At 31.7% G+C, this 16,460-nt stretch overlaps 2 protein-coding genes across 2 annotated transcripts; both read right to left on the bottom strand.

The window, feature by feature from the left end:
- Positions 1-334: 334 nt before the first annotated feature.
- LOC139483261 (ankyrin repeat domain-containing protein 29-like) lies at positions 335-751 on the bottom strand. The gene has a single exon (XM_071267291.1). It carries the CDS (start codon positions 749-751, stop codon positions 335-337), a length of 417 nt encoding a protein of 138 aa, XP_071123392.1.
- On the bottom strand, positions 339-15,428 carry LOC139481886 (uncharacterized). The gene is made up of 7 exons (XM_071265404.1): positions 15,115-15,428; positions 14,226-14,537; positions 12,485-12,520; positions 7,585-7,659; positions 2,126-4,497; positions 1,186-1,735; positions 339-983 (listed from the first exon to the last, which is right to left on the bottom strand). Exons 1-7 carry the CDS (start codon positions 15,365-15,367, stop codon positions 955-957), a joined length of 3,627 nt encoding a protein of 1,208 aa, XP_071121505.1. The 5' UTR covers positions 15,368-15,428; the 3' UTR covers positions 339-954.
- Between the last annotated feature and the right edge of the window lie 1,032 nt (positions 15,429-16,460).

Raw genomic sequence — 16,460 nt, 5'->3', positions numbered from 1 at the left:
GTATAATCATGTAAATATTAAACACAACTAGTCAAGATTACTTGCCAAGGGGTATTACTTTGCAATACTTATGATATGACTATTTATTACTAATGATAACTTATTTGTGATCACTAATTGTATTTAATTTTTACTTATATTTACTCTAAATTACAAATGAAGATTACTTGGAATTACTAAAAGTATTACTTGAAGTTATTATTGATAACTAAAACAGATTACTTAAAAATACTACAAACTACTAAAAAATGACTATCTAGCATTATGTTCGACTGGTTATTACTAATAAGTACTTCCAATACATACTAATTTTGACTAGTTCAATTAAGTGGAATTACTTTTTTTTTGATATTCTAGACAGTTTTTTTGAAAGTGTGTTTCTACCTTTTGAGTCACTTTTGGTGATATCAGCTAAATGTGTAAGCTCGTTAACTACATTACCATGTCCATTCTGCTTTGCTATAGAAAGAGGTGATGTACCATTATTACTACAGTGATTTACATCTGCTGAATGTCGCAACAATTCTTTAACTACGTTAACATGTCCCTTCCAACTTGCTTGCCATAGAGGTGAAGCACCATCGTCATTACATTGATTAACTTCTGCTGAATGAAGTAGCAGTTCTTTAACAACACCAAGATGTCCTTCCTGACTTGCTATAGACAGAGGTGATATACCATTATCCCTACATAGATTTACCTCTGCTGAATGTTGTAACAATTCTTTAACAACTCCAACCTGTCCTTCCATACTTGCTAGCCATAAAGGTGATTCACCACTATTAATACAGCGATTTATCTCTGCTTAATGTTGTAAAAGTTCTTTAACAATATTAACATGTCCCTTCCCACTTGCTTAAAACAGAGGTGTTGCACCACTTTTCTTACATATGTTGACTTCTGCAGAATTTTGTAACAGTTCTTTAACAACATCAACATGTCCTTCCTGACTTGCTATAGACAAAGGTGATGCACCACTATCCCTACATAGATTGACATCTGCTGAATGTTGTAATAGTTCTTTAACAATATTAACATGTCCCTTAACACTTGCTACAAACAAAGGTGATGTACCATTACTATCACACTTATTTACTTCTGCTGCATGTTGCAACAATTCTTTAACTACGTTAACATGTCCCTTCCAACTTGCTTGCCATAGAGGTGAAGCACCATCGTCATTACATTGATTAACTTCTGCTGAATGAAGTAGCAGTTCTTTAACAACACCAAGATGTCCTTCCTGACTTGCTATAGACAGAGGTGATATACCATTATCCCTACATAGATTTACCTCTGCTGAATGTTGTAACAATTCTTTAACAACTCCAACCTGTCCTTCCATACTTGCTAGCCATAAAGGTGATTTACCACTATTAATACAGCGATTTATCTCTGCTGAATGTTGTAAAAGTTCTTTAACAATATTAACATGTCCCTTCCCACTTGCTACTAACAGAGGTGATGCACCACTTTTATTACATATGTTGACTTCTGCAGAATTTTGTAACAGTTCTTTAACAACATCAACATGTCCTTCCTGACTTGCTATACACAAAGGTGATGCACCACTATCCCTACATAGATTGACATCTGCTGAATGTTGTAATAGTTCTTTAACAATATTAACATGTCCCTTCACACTTGCTACAAACAGAGGTGATGTACCATTACTATCACACTTATTTACTTCTGCTGCATGTTGCAACAATTCTTTAACTACGTTAACATGTCCCTCCCAACTTGCTTGCCATAGAGGTGAAGCACCATTGTCATTACATTGATTAACTTCTGCTGAATGAAGTAGCAGTTCTTTAACAACACCAAGATGTCCTTCCTGACTTGCTATAGACAGAGGTGATATACCATTATCCCTACATAGATTTACCTCTGCTGAATGTTGTAACAATTCTTTAACAACTCCAACCTGTCCTTCCATACTTGCTAGCCATAAAGGTGATTTACCACTATTAATACAGCGATTTATCTCTGCTGAATGTTGTAAAAGTTCTTTAACAATATTAACATGTCCCTTCCCACTTGCTACTAACAGAGGTGATGCACCACTTTTATTACATATGTTGACTTCTGCAGAATTTTGTAACAGTTCTTTAACAACATCAACATGTCCTTCCTGACTTGCTATACACAAAGGTGATGCACCACTATCCCTACATAGATTGACATCTGCTGAATGTTGTAATAGTTCTTTAACAATATTAACATGTCCCTTCACACTTGCTACAAACAGAGGTGATGTACCATTACTATCACACTTATTTACTTCTGCTGCATGTTGCAACAATTCTTTAACTACGTTAACATGTCCCTCCCAACTTGCTTGCCATAGAGGTGAAGCACCATTGTCATTACATTGATTAACTTCTGCTGAATGAAGTAGCAGTTCTTTAACAACACCAAGATGTCCTTCCTGACTTGCTATAGACAGAGGTGATATACCATTATCCCTACATAGATTTACCTCTGCTGAATGTTGTAACAATTCTTTAACAACTCCAACCTGTCCTTCCATACATGCTTGCCATAAAGGTGATTCACCACTATTACTACAGCGATTTATCTCTGCTGAATGTTGTAAAAGTTCTTTAACAATATTAACATGTCCCTTCCCACTTGCTACAAACAGAGGTGATGTACCATTACTATCACACTGATTTGTTTCTGCTGCATGTTGCAACAATTCTTTAACTACGTTAACATGTCCCTTCCAACTTGCTTGCCATAGAGGTGAAGCACCATTGTCATTACATTGATTAACTTCTGCTGAATGAAGTAGCAGTTCTTTAACAACTCCAACCTGTCCTTCCATACTTGCTAGCCATAAAGATGATTCACCACTATTACTACAGCGATTTATCTCTGCTGAATGTTGTAAAAGTTCTTTAACAATATTAACATGTCCCTTCCCACTTGCTACTAACAGAGGTGATGCACCACTTTTATTACATATGTTGACTTCTGCGGAATTTTGTAACAGTTTTTCAACAACATCAACATGTCCTTCCTGACTTGCTATAAACAGAGGTGATGCACCATTTATATTGCACATATTTACTTCTGCAGAATGTTGTAACAGTTCTTTAACAATATCAACATATCCTTTCCAACTTGCTAAAAACAATGCAAAGTTACCTCTATTTGAGCAATGATTAATGTCACTTTTCCTATTAATCAACCACCTGACCAAGTCAACAGAACCCACAACACAACTTCCTCTAAGTGCTTTATTTTTACTGTATATATCTTGTGTACCAATAAGTGTTTCCTGCGTATAATGATCAAGTTGGTTTATATTGTTTATAAATGTTTCTGTAAAGGAAGATGATTCCATGTTTCTGTTTAGAAAAACGTCATCTACAAAACCATTCCCCCAATCTTTCAGCAGTCTTTCTATATACCTGTTAATATTATTATCAGATATTCTGATGGCAAACTCTATTTCTGTGCCCATGGTGTCTGCTGTCTTCCATAAAAATCTTTCACGAATGAAGGCAGTTTGAGCATGATCAATAAAGAGTTGTATCATCTTCCCACCAAAGTGTTTGGCCAAGATATCAAACAATTTATCATGGATTATTTTATATTTACAATCTTCCTTGACTACATATGTACCAACAAGTGTGTCAAGTGATTTCCTTAAACTTTTGATAGGTGTTCCTTTTTTCAGTTCACATTCTTCTAGTAAATCATCTATGACTGCTGCCATCTCCTTATCTTTTGTGGAGAAGTTTTCTTCTGTCAATGTGTTATTAAACATCACACACAAGACCAAACTACAATAAGTTATCTTACCGGCCTTACCTACTCGATACAGTTCCACAAGTTCATTTTCAAAAACACTAAAAGGATTGTTGAAAAAATCTTCTAAGTTCACATGTTTCTGGAGTTTCTGTTTATGATATAAACTGCATAAAAGTGGGAAAAAATCGTATTTTTCTGACAAATCGGCAACTATATCAGCATTTTCATTAAAGTAAATTTCAGCAAGAGCTAAGTTTTCAGCCATATTAGGTCTAAATTCTGGTGAGCTTAAATCAATAGTACATGCTTTGAAAATAGACAAACTGTTGAGTTGTTCGTTTTTATGAATATCTAGTCTACACGTCGACATAATTTTACAACAACTGTCTTCAAGAAGAGATTGAATGTGTTCAAGTCTTTGCGTCCACTCATTGAAAATCTGTTGATTAAGGGTATACCGCCCACAGACGTCATCAAAGACAAATACTGTTTTCCTTCCATGTTTAAACCATTGTCTAATATCTCCAGGAGTATCACATGGAATTATAATATATCCTTGTTCCATCATCGTCAAAGCAACATGACGAGAAAGGAAACTCTTTCCAGTGCCCGAATTACCAACAATTGTCACAGAGCTTTCTGCGAAAATACATTTTCTTACTTGTTTCTCTGCCGCCGTACCAACATACTTTTTATCATCTTCTTTCCACTGCTTCAAACGTCGTACAAACTGCTCTGCAAAAATAAATGATATATCTAAATAAAATGCCACGAAATACACAGCTTGATACGACAGGAGGTTTAAACCGAAAACAGTTGGGTCAAGTATGGGCAGAACATGTAAGCTTGCTACAGACATGAATTTGGAATGTGATTAAATATTTGACACATAATTGATGTGGTCTCAGAACTTTGAAATTGGACTTTTACCTTCATTTTGTCATTAGTAACAGCATACTCAAATTTGAAAAAGCTTTGGTTGAACAGTCCTAACTGGAAACACCATTTTTTACTCTTTCAAGAACCATAACTGTCGATCAGTGAAAGGGAAAATCGTAAATATTAAACTTGACGTTAATTTCGTCACCTGTAACAACATATCAAAATTTTAAAAGCTTTGGTTGATTGGTTCATGAGTAAGTTCATGGCCACTGTTTGGCAGCCGTAAACTTGCCCACTGTACATCTCCAAATCAATAACAAATTTTTCCTTTGAAAATCCGGTTAAAAAACTAAATACATGACTAGATTAACATGATTAAAGAACCTCAAGAAAACAATGCCTTTTAAATTTGAACAGTTTGGACTTTTTTAAAAATGGGTCCAGAAAATTAAAAATAATATTAATACATTATAAGATTTGGCATATTAAATAAAAGAACCCCAATAACTCAATTTTGATGATATCAAACAAAGTTATATTTTTGACCACTTGGACTTCAATCATGTCAATGCTGTTAGGATTATACTTCGTCAAAATTATCTCCCCATTACGCCAGTTCATTTTCACAATCGTAAAAATGGAAGCCATTGTACGGATGACGCGCTGCCAATTTTGCTCTTGAAAATCGATAAATTTATCCACATTGCACCATTACGATCCTTAAATATCAGTTGTATTTTAAAAGACAAATGTATCTACTAGTAATGAGCATCAGTTAATGATCTTGTCTGCACTGGTTCAACTTAAAACTATTGTCTGATCGGTTGTCAGGTGGAATTTCCGAAAATTCATAAACATCTAAAAAAATCTAATTTATTATTTCGTGGAAGGGCAGACTTGATTTTTTTAGTGGTTGAAGACTATAAACCCTAGTTATCACACTTAAAAAATGATTTTTTTCCGAAGATATGCATTTTCATCATCCAACTTTAAAGACTGTCGTCAAGTACTTTTAGTAAAAAAATAGCTATTCGAACACACCTACTCTGTTTTTGTGATTCATTAGATAGGTATTTCACTTGACCCATATATTTCATCTTTTAGAACTGTGATTTTTTCATGCTATAAAGTCAACCTGTAGCTTTGATATATAAAAATGATTGAATCTGAAGCGAGATGATGTATCAAATATTTTTGCTTTGTACGATTTCAAGATTAAATATTCAACTCAAACACGCCCTAACATAAAAAGTTGCACTCGTTTTTCACCTTTCGATATAATAGTTACCTATTTTTGGAATTTTTTCTTGAGTCACGTAATGGAAGGACAGACACGAAAATTACTGAACTAATAGATTGATATGTTCTCCGTCCGTGGTATTTTTTTTTAAATCGGAGCCTGAGGTTATGCATTTTCATCCGACTTGATAGATACCCATGTCGTCGACTTGATATTCAATTGTTCTATTAACTATGTAATAGACCAGATGCTCCGCAGGGCGTAGCTTTATACGACCGCAGAGGTAGAACCCTGAACAGTTGGGGCAAGTATGGACACAACATTTAAGCTTGATAAACTCTGAATTCGGATTGTGATTAAATAGTTGACACAACACAGGTTTCTGACATAGAACGAATGTGGTCTAAGAACTGGAACTTAAAAACTTAAAAATTTTAAATTGGACATTTACATTATGGTCCAATATCCAAAATCTAAATACATGGTTAGATTCAGCATATCATAGAACCCCAAGAATTAAATTTTTGATTAAATCAAATATTTATGTTCAATTTTAGACCCTTTAGACCTCAATGTGGACCAATTTGATAACAGGGCCGAAATATTAAAAATCTAAATACATGGTTAGATTCAGCATATTGAAGAACCCCATATTTACATTTTTTGATGAAATCAAACAAAGTTTAATTTTGGACCCTGATTTGGACCAGCTTGAAAACTGGGCCCATAAGCAAAAATATAAGTACATGTTTAGATTCAGCATATCAAAGAACCCCAAGACTTCAAATTTGTTAAAATCAAACTAAGTTTAATTTTGGACCCTTTAGACCTTAATGTAGACCAATTTGAAAACAGGATAAAAAATTAAGAATCTAAATACACGGTTAGATTTACATATCAAAGAACCCCAATAATTAATTTTTTGATGAAATCAAACAAAGATTAATTTTGGACCCTTTTGGTCCCTAATTCATAAACTGTTGGGACCAAAGCTCCCAAAATCAATCCCAACCTTCCTTTTGTGGTCATAAACCTTATGTTAAAATTTCATAGATTTCTGTTTACTTATACTAAAGTAATTGTGCTTATTTGGGCCCTTTTTCCTAAACTGTTGGGACCAAAACTCCCAAAATCAATCCCAACCTTCGTTTTATGGTCATAAACCTTGTGTTTAAATTTCATAGATTTCTATTTACTTATACTAAAGTTATAGTGCGAAAACCAAATGTCTTCGGACGACGACGACGACGCCAACGTCATACCAATATATTTTTGCGGTCATATAATAAATTAAAAACTCATGTAAATGGTGTTTTAAAATAAAACACTTCGTTATTGAGTATAAAATTGTCATTTTATTTGTTTCTATTATCTTTTTAACTTTTGTTACTATAGTAAATATTACTATTATAAACATTACTATTAGCATTTATCGCCTTCTCTAAGAAAGAGCTTCAATTCTTTTATTCTATTTCAACCAGGTTTCCGGCTGAATATGGACCAACTTAGAACGGGGACAATAATCCAAAATCTGTTCACATGGTTAGATAACTTGTAGATAGTGTGTTCACTTATAATCTAATGGTGCTTTGTATCCTGTGTTGATATATCAAGTAAGATTTCTGTGCTATATTCATTGTTTTCTAGAAATAAATCTACAAATCAAGTCGAGTAGCAATAATTTGCTCAAATGAACTTACCGAGTATATTTTTAGGGATGACTTCATCTTGTGTACGAGCTAATTCTTCTATTTTGGCTTGAATCACCAGAAAATCTAAAAAAGAAAAAGAGTTACTTTTAATGGAATGGAAATGTAAATATCTTACGATTGTTCATATTTTTAAACGTTTGAACGTTTGCATGTCTTGTTTAATACACAATAAACACTTATATGTGTAAAAAGCAATGTTTACTGTTACACGACGAAATTTTTATTTGAGTTTTCAGCATCTATCAATGGAACGAGGTTTGCTGGCAAGTTGGCCTTTTTAAAATATTGAATTATTTGCTTCGCGTTATGTTGCAAAGCTATATATTTCATACAGTATTCACACAATCTTTAGATGGGGCTTAGGTTTTGTTAGCTAAATTAGATATAAAATTGGAAACATGTTCATGACAGAAAAAGATATCAAATGTGAAAAATAAGGCTGAAAATAACAGTATATGGTTATTCATGAATTTATTAATAGCATTGCATCATGGCATCATAGACTTTAATTTATATTTGTTTCAAGGTGCAGTTTATGGATGTTAAAATATGGATGAAATAAAGTTACCAGTTTAATCAAATTGTAAACAAAATACAAGTACTAACCAGGTGCTCCGCAGGGCGCAGCTTTATACGACCGCAGAGGTGGAACCCTGAACAGTTGGGGCAAGTATGGACAAAACATTCAAGCGTGATACAGCTCTGAATTTGGATTGTGATGAAATTTTTGACATTACATGGTTTTTTTTTACACAAAACAAATGTCAAAATTTTACAAATCAATTAAAGATTTCTTCTTCAAACTTTTTAAAACTAAAATTAAATAGTTCATCATGACACAGCATAGGTTTCTGACACAGAACGAATGTGGTCTAATGAACTTAAAAGTTTTTTTTTGCCTTTGAGCAATTCACTATGCTGTTGAATATTAATCCTCTCAAAAAAATGTTTGAAGAAATTTTCTTTTTATTTATGAAATCTGAAATGAGAAAAATTTAAACCCCCCCTCCCCCCCTTTTTTTCACATCCCCGTTTCCCTTTTTCCAAAACTGATATCAATTCAAATTTCTAATGGAGTTTGCAACAATAACTACTCTTTTAAATACATCATAAAATATTAAAATGTAAAATAAAGTGCTTGTTATTACTGAATGGTAAAGATTGGTTGGTAGTAAAAGTGAATATACATTGTTAAATTGTTTATTGTATAAAACAATAAAAAAAACTTCATCAGCAACATTTTATATTGGCAAATTTCCAATGAAGTTATTTACATAAAGTTATTGGCAAATAAAAATAAAAAATGACATCATAGTCATGTCTGGCAAATGTCCAACATACATTATCTAAAAACATTTTAGATAAGATAAGGAAAAAAAGGTTCATCAGCAACATTTTATATTGGCAAATTTCCAATGAAGTTATTGGCAAATAAAAATAGAAAATGACATCATATGCATGTCTGGCAAATTTCCAACATATATTATCAACTACTATTCTATACAAAGAAAGAAAACTCCAATTGAAAATTAATTGCTATTGCACAATATTGTGCAATTAGATATTTCTTGCTATTGTGCAATACTGTGCAATTGAAAATTTCTTGCTATTGCACAATACTTGATATGGAATCCTGATTTGGACCAACTTGAAAACTGGGCCCATAATCAAAAATCAAAGTACATGTTTAGATAAAGCATATCAAATAAGCCCAAGAATTTAATTTTGTTAAAATCAAACTTAGTTTAATTTTTGACCCTTTGGACCTTAATGTAGACCAATTTGAAAACAGGACCAAAAATTAAGAATCTACATACACAGTTAGATTTGGCATATCAAAGAACCCATTTATTCAATTTTTGATGAAATCAAACAAAGTTTAATTTTGGACCCCCATTTGGACCAACTTGAAAACTAGGCCAATAATCAAAAATCTAAGTACATTTTTTAATTCAGCATATCAAAGAACCCCAATGATTCAATTTTTGTTAAAATCAAACTAAGTTTAATTTTGGACCCTTTGGACGTTAATGTAGACCAATTTGAAAACGGGACCAAAAATTAAGAATCTACATACATAGTTAGATTCGGCATTTCAAAGAACCCAAATTATTCAATTTTTGATGAAATCACACAAAGTTCAATTTTGGACCCTTTGGGCCCCTTATTCCTAAACTGTTAGGACCAAAACTCCCACAATCAAACCCAACTTTCCTTTTATGGTCATAAACCTTGTGTTTAAATTTCATAGATTTCTATTTACTTATACTAAAGTTATTGTGCGAAAACCAAGAATAATGCTTATTTGGGCCCTTTTTTGGCCCTTATTTCCTAAACTGTTAGAACCAAAACTCCCAAAATCAATCCCAACCTTCCTTTTGTGGTCATAAACCTTGTGTCAAAATTTCATAGATTTCTATTCACTTAAACTAAAGTTATAGTGCGAAAACCAAGAAAATGCTTATTTGGGCCCTTTTTGGCCCCTAATTTTAAAATGTTGGGACCAAACCTCCCAAAATCAATCCCAACCTTCCTTTTGTGGAAGCATATCAAAGAACCCCAAGACTTCAAATTTGTTAAAATCAAACTAAGTTCAATTTTGGACCCTTTAGACCTTAATGTAGACCAATTTGAAAACAGGATAAAAAATTAAGAATCTAAATACACGGTTAGATTTACATATCAAAGAACCCCAATAATTAATTTTTTTAATGAAATCAAACAAAGTTTAATTTTGGACCCTTTTGGTCCCTAATTCATAAACTGTTGGGACCAAAGCTCCCAAAATCAATCCCAACCTTCCTTTTGTGGTCATAAACCTTATGTTAAAATTTCATAGATTTCTGTTTACTTATACTAAAGTAATTGTGCTTATTTGGGCCCTTTTTCCTAAACTGTTGGGACCAAAACTCCCAAAATCAATCCCAACCTTCGTTTTATGGTCATAAACCTTGTGTTAAAATTTCATTGATTTCTATTCACTTTTACTAAAGTTAGAGTGCGAAAACTATCGACGCCAACGTGATAGCAATATACGACCAAAAAATTTTTGCGGTCGTATAAAAATCATTGCATTTTACATGTCCAGTCCAAATACATACAAATAAAAATTTGCTAATTTTAAACAAGATATTTGTCCCACTTTTAAATTAATTTTGTGCTAATTAGATAAATGATCACATGTCTGATTTATCTTTTACCATATATATTGTCCTACAGCTATACTCAATTGGTAATTGCAACAAAAACAAACCTTAATTGGTTTTCTACCTGTCAATTCAAAGTTGACAAAAATCACAACATTAACAAAAGATTATAATTAAGGGTTAAAGAAAACTATTACTTGAATATAACAGTTATTATCAAATATATATGTAAATTTTTTAATTGTGAATATATGTACAATATCTTTTACTCAGGCCATTGATGACTTTTCAATACTGTAACAGTTTATTTTTTACTGAAGTATACAAACCAATTATCATGCTTTATAAAAAAAAAAAAAAAAAAACCAAACTATCTTAACATGTTAAATATCATTAGTAATTGCATAAGAATAACAAAAAGGTTCATTTATTGACCATAAAAACAGTTTAAGATTTTTTTCATTGTAATCAGAATGTAATCATAAAGTAATCAGGATTACAGGTATTTTGAAAAGTAATTGATTAAATTAAATTACATGTAATAAGATTTTTGGCTGATTAATGATTACAATGATTACTTGAAAAATTGTAATCAATTACAGCTGATTAACGATTACAATTACAATTACCCCAAGTCTGCATCATGCTGAAGCGCTTGATACTAAAAATGTGTGCAGGATCAACACTTTGGCAATCTTATACAATTAAAAAATGAGGCAGTCAAATTTTATAACCACAATTTTAGCTAGAAATATGAAGAAATAAATGAATTGTTTTTCCATGTGTTGCTGTGACGTTGTCCAGGAAAACATGACATTCAATTTCATGATCGTTCTATGTTTTTGGGAAATAAAATCTTATTTGAGAAAACCTATTAATCATTGCCATGCAGTCAATCAATGAAACATGTATAATAAAATTATGCACCTATCTTAGTAATTCCATTGTTTTACCTGTATTACTAAGCCTTACAATGCCATTTAAAATATCTGTTTTGTACGATACTGAACATTATGGCCATGGGTTTGAAAAACCATGTGCACATCTTTCAAATTGTTGCACATGACTACTGTACATCTGATGCAAAACATATATAAACTCCAAAATAGTAGTATGACTATCTATTGAGCTGAAGTTCAAGTTCCAATTTGAGTTAAGAGCTCAATCAGTTTGTAGGTTGGTTGCTGTCTAATTGGTGTATACCAGATATCACCTTTATTTGAAGTTTGAAAGACGAAAACACTCTTGCCGTGTTGAACGCCACATGTGTGGTGTTTGCAATATTTGACACGGGGTAAATATAAAGTAAAATGATCAAAATGGTGCCAAACCATAATCTAAATTCTTAAATTGTGTTTTCGGTTTGCTTCAACTTTATCTCAATTCCATGTACGTCACAGTTTCAAACAACAATTCCCCGCAAATAATTCAGGTGTATGGGATACACAGTTAATTTAAGAATAGTTTACTATTTGGAACTTTGACTAGGCTATGTAGTTCAAACACTACTAGCTATGGTGCATATCGAGCTTCATAACCTGTCTGATAAAGCTAAGCTGTTCTAATGAGCATATGGTGTATTTGTTTGAAATCATGAAGATTTCACATACAAAAAAATAACTGGGTGACATGCTCACATTCTAATGGTTTGATCTGCTTGGAAAATAGTTATGAAGGTAAAATTTTTTATAAAATTCAACGAAAACTTTGCGGCTGACATATATCTTAAAATTAATGTTTACCTTTTTCTTTCTGTCTCTCTCTGAGTTTCAACATTCCTGAAACAAAACAATTTAACGAAACACTATTAATTATTGAAATACCTATAAATCAACAATTTCAAACATTATTTTGAAACATAAAGTTCTGAATCAAAATTCATGATTTTTTTCAAGCTATAAAATCAATAATTTTACAAAATTGCAGTTTGAAATTGTAGGCAATTGAATCAAACAAGAGGCCACTAAGCATAACTTACTGTTTACAGTTCAGTGTTACTCCAGGATTTTTGGATAGCACCAGGGTAATGTGTGTTGACAGTTTGGTAAAATGATTCATAAAATAAGTTGTGTCGTGTTGCATTCCTTAGCTATATTTAGTAACTGCAGTTGTTATGTCTTTTGTTTTGTTTTAATACTGTAGTAGTGTGTAGACATTGAGTCAGACAATTATTGATTAAAAAGAAGTTAATCAATTAAAAGGTTGTATACTTCAATATTTTCAAAAAATAAATTAAACATTATTCATTACAAAATATTCATATAAATTTATATAAATTAAATCTTTTATAAAATCTTGATAAAAATAAAATATAATTTCAAAAGAGAACAAAAATGTTCAATTTAAAAAAAAATCTAATTTCAAGATAATGAGATTTAAAATTTACAAGAAACAAATATTGTTTGAACTAGCTCTAACTTAAATTTTTATAAACTTAAAAACATTTTGTCATAAAAGAGGGGCGAACGATACCAGAGGGACAGTCATACTCATAAATCAAAAATAAACTGACAAAGCCATGGATAAAAACAAAAAAGACAAACAGACAAACAATAGTATACATGACACAACATAGAACACTAAAGAATAAGCAACACAAACCCCACCAAAAACTTGGGGTGCCCTCCTGTGCTCTGGCAGGGTTAGCAAATCCACCCGTCGTGTTGCCATAAATTGTTTGTAAATATTAACCTCTCATGTCTTTGGTGATAATCAAACATAGATACAGGCTTAATATTGCACTAAAATCTAAATCTTTATTTGTCATGATCTATTTATAGAATTCCTAAATCTATAAATTTATTGTATAGATATTCAATGTCAACGGGTCTCTCGATTTTCCCGCTTAAATGACAGGAACTAAGGAAGTAGATCTTAATAGATTTTATCACGTGTTTACTTCTTTTGTTGGTTAATTATGGACATAGATATCCAGTTTGAAAGTAAAGTCGTGCATTTCATTTATAAAATAGATTGCAGTAAAACTTGAATATTCTACTTGAATAAACCGGGTCATGTGGTATGTACAGATGTCTCACCCCTTTGACAAATACTGAAATTAAGTTTAAAACCAACTATCATGCAACAACTGTGTTATCATACATTTTGTACTTATATAATTACCAAACACTGAAATTTGCCCCAAAATATATTTCAGGGACAATAACTCAAACATTTATTATTACAACAGAACTGACAAAAAACATAATGTATTTAACCATTTTATTTTAACAATAAAAGATAATGAAGCCACTTTTGCTGTTAATAAATTTGTGAACTTAAATTGACACATCAGTAATTATCCTATTCACAATTATTCTATATTCATTGGATGTTATAGTATTCTTTGTTCTCCTTATATTTAGTTAAGTTTTAGAGGCAAGGTTTTGAAGTTCAGTGGCAGTGAACTATTGACAACATAGGTCAATGCGCTAGTAACATTATTTCAAGTCCATCAATGATTTCAGAATTTGTTGTAATTACCTATTTGACACATCTGTATGTCATGCTCTGTAACTTGAGTCTTCTCCAAAGCAGAAGCAAGCTCATCATATTGCCCATGTTCCATAGCTCCAAGAAGGTGTTTGTATGCATCTTCACCTTTGCGAAATAATTTGTTGTATAAGATTCTATTGCTATCTTGTCTAGAAAGAGAAGAATTACAAATGTCCTCTATATCTTCAGTATTTAAGACACCTGCCTCATAGAGGTGGTCAGCTATATCTGTTTTGCAATCAGAATCATGGACCAACATCAGGTAATTCTTCTGTAGCTTTACACTGTGTTTATGGAAAACTGAAATATAAGAAAAAGTAAAGAGAGGAATACATTACTATGAATATGGTGAAATATATCACCATGATAACTTGAAAATATTGATCATTTCTTATAACATGTATAATCTACCTTTACATTTGATTTACTTAGTTTATTCCCAAAAATGTAGTGTCTAATTTTGGAAATTTATTGAAGATATATGTATATACTTACATGATTTAGTTTGATATTTAAATTTATCCATTAATACATTTTTTTCTTAAATTGCAAATAATTGGATCATGAAATGCATGTTTATTATTAATTGAAAGACAACTAGGATGTTGTCTGCTCTATAGTCGAGTTGTTGTCTCTTTGGCACATTCCCCATTTTCAATCTCAATTTTATAAGTAATATATATATTTGAAAATTATGGACTGTTTATACAACTTTTACTGTTATAATCATTACTAAATGCTCATATGAGATAATTTCGAGAGCATAACTTTTATGTCTTTGTGTGTGTGTTTGTGTTTGCAAATACAAATTTGCTTTTTGTAATTTTCTTGATTCTAACCTTGTAATGCTATTTTCATTTTTCCAGAAACTACTTACTTATGTCATGACAATCAATATGTTCATCAATGCTTTTGGTGTAGTGCATTCGACGAACAAGTCTTTGAACATCACTATTGTCTGGGTCTGATTCTTGTAAGACATCCTTCAAAACCTGTAAGGTATCATATGGTCGTTCAGTCAAGATATCTAGTAAAACCCTGTTACGCTCACTCTGTGTGACTGGTTTGATAATTTCTTCCCTGTCCTCTATCATCAAAACACACCTGGAAATCAGGTTATCGAGAACCATCTTGTCAAGTACTGTTGTATGTAGTAAATCATCATAGTAAGGGGAGAGGGCATGCTGTTTCTCATCTGAAATAATAAAACCTGCAATAGTTGACGCTCAAGATAAAATGAGAATATAACACTTTCTATGAACAGTCAAGGCCATGTGCACATTCCAATCTATTAATTGCTTGCAAGAATGATGATGAGTGTTTATAAATAACTCCCACAAAAAGCTAATAATTCTGATAATTTTCAACCAAAACATTTGCAAAGTTTATTTCTTCTGATTTGCTTCTATTATAAGGCAAATCTGTACAATGTAGGACTAAGGAGTTAGGCGTACGTTTAGGGCATACGATACAGTTACAGGGAAGGTAATGACGTTGCTAACATAAAATGTTTTTTTCGCGACGTCAAACTATGACATATCGGGAAAAGATGCATTTTTCGACTGATTTTTATCATTCAAACTGATTTATTTGAAAACGAGTGCATGGACCCCTATTTTTTAAAACAGCATTTGTTTCATTTTGCAAGGAGATTATGTGACCCAAATTTTATAAAACTGTAAATAGCGCATTTTTTTAAATTTTGATAAAGATGCAGCTAAAAATGACGTTATTTCCTCTATTCATGAAAATTTGATAAATATAGTTATTTCGGAATAAAAATTGCATAATTTTTAATGATACTTATAAAATACAGAAATTACCGATTATTTAACAAAAAACAATTTGTGTTTATCTTTTAAAACAAAAAAGTTATGTCTTTTATTCGAAAAAGAAAATACAGACACAAATCTGAATTTTGAGCAAATATACAAAATTTCGACCTCATTTTACTCAAAAAGTAGCACACGAAGGTATATTTTTTATTACATATTTGATTTAATTAGGTAAAAAATAGCCTATATGCAAATTTTCATCAACTTGTAAATACAGTTTCAAAACTGTATCGTATGCCATTAACGATCACCAACCTGATATCTTCATAGTTTATAACAATATTTTTGCACGACCCTTTGTATCATAATCGATAAGGATAATGAAATAACATGCAATTAATTTGAATTGCTAAAAACATGCTATCAGGTAGGGAAACGAAACAAATGT

Source organism: Mytilus edulis, chromosome 7 (genome assembly GCF_963676685.1).
Source record: "Mytilus edulis chromosome 7, xbMytEdul2.2, whole genome shotgun sequence".
NCBI lineage: Eukaryota > Metazoa > Mollusca > Bivalvia > Mytilida > Mytilidae > Mytilus > Mytilus edulis.
Note: the sequence above shows the minus strand (reverse complement) of the source record. Positions and strands in the feature narration are given on the sequence as shown.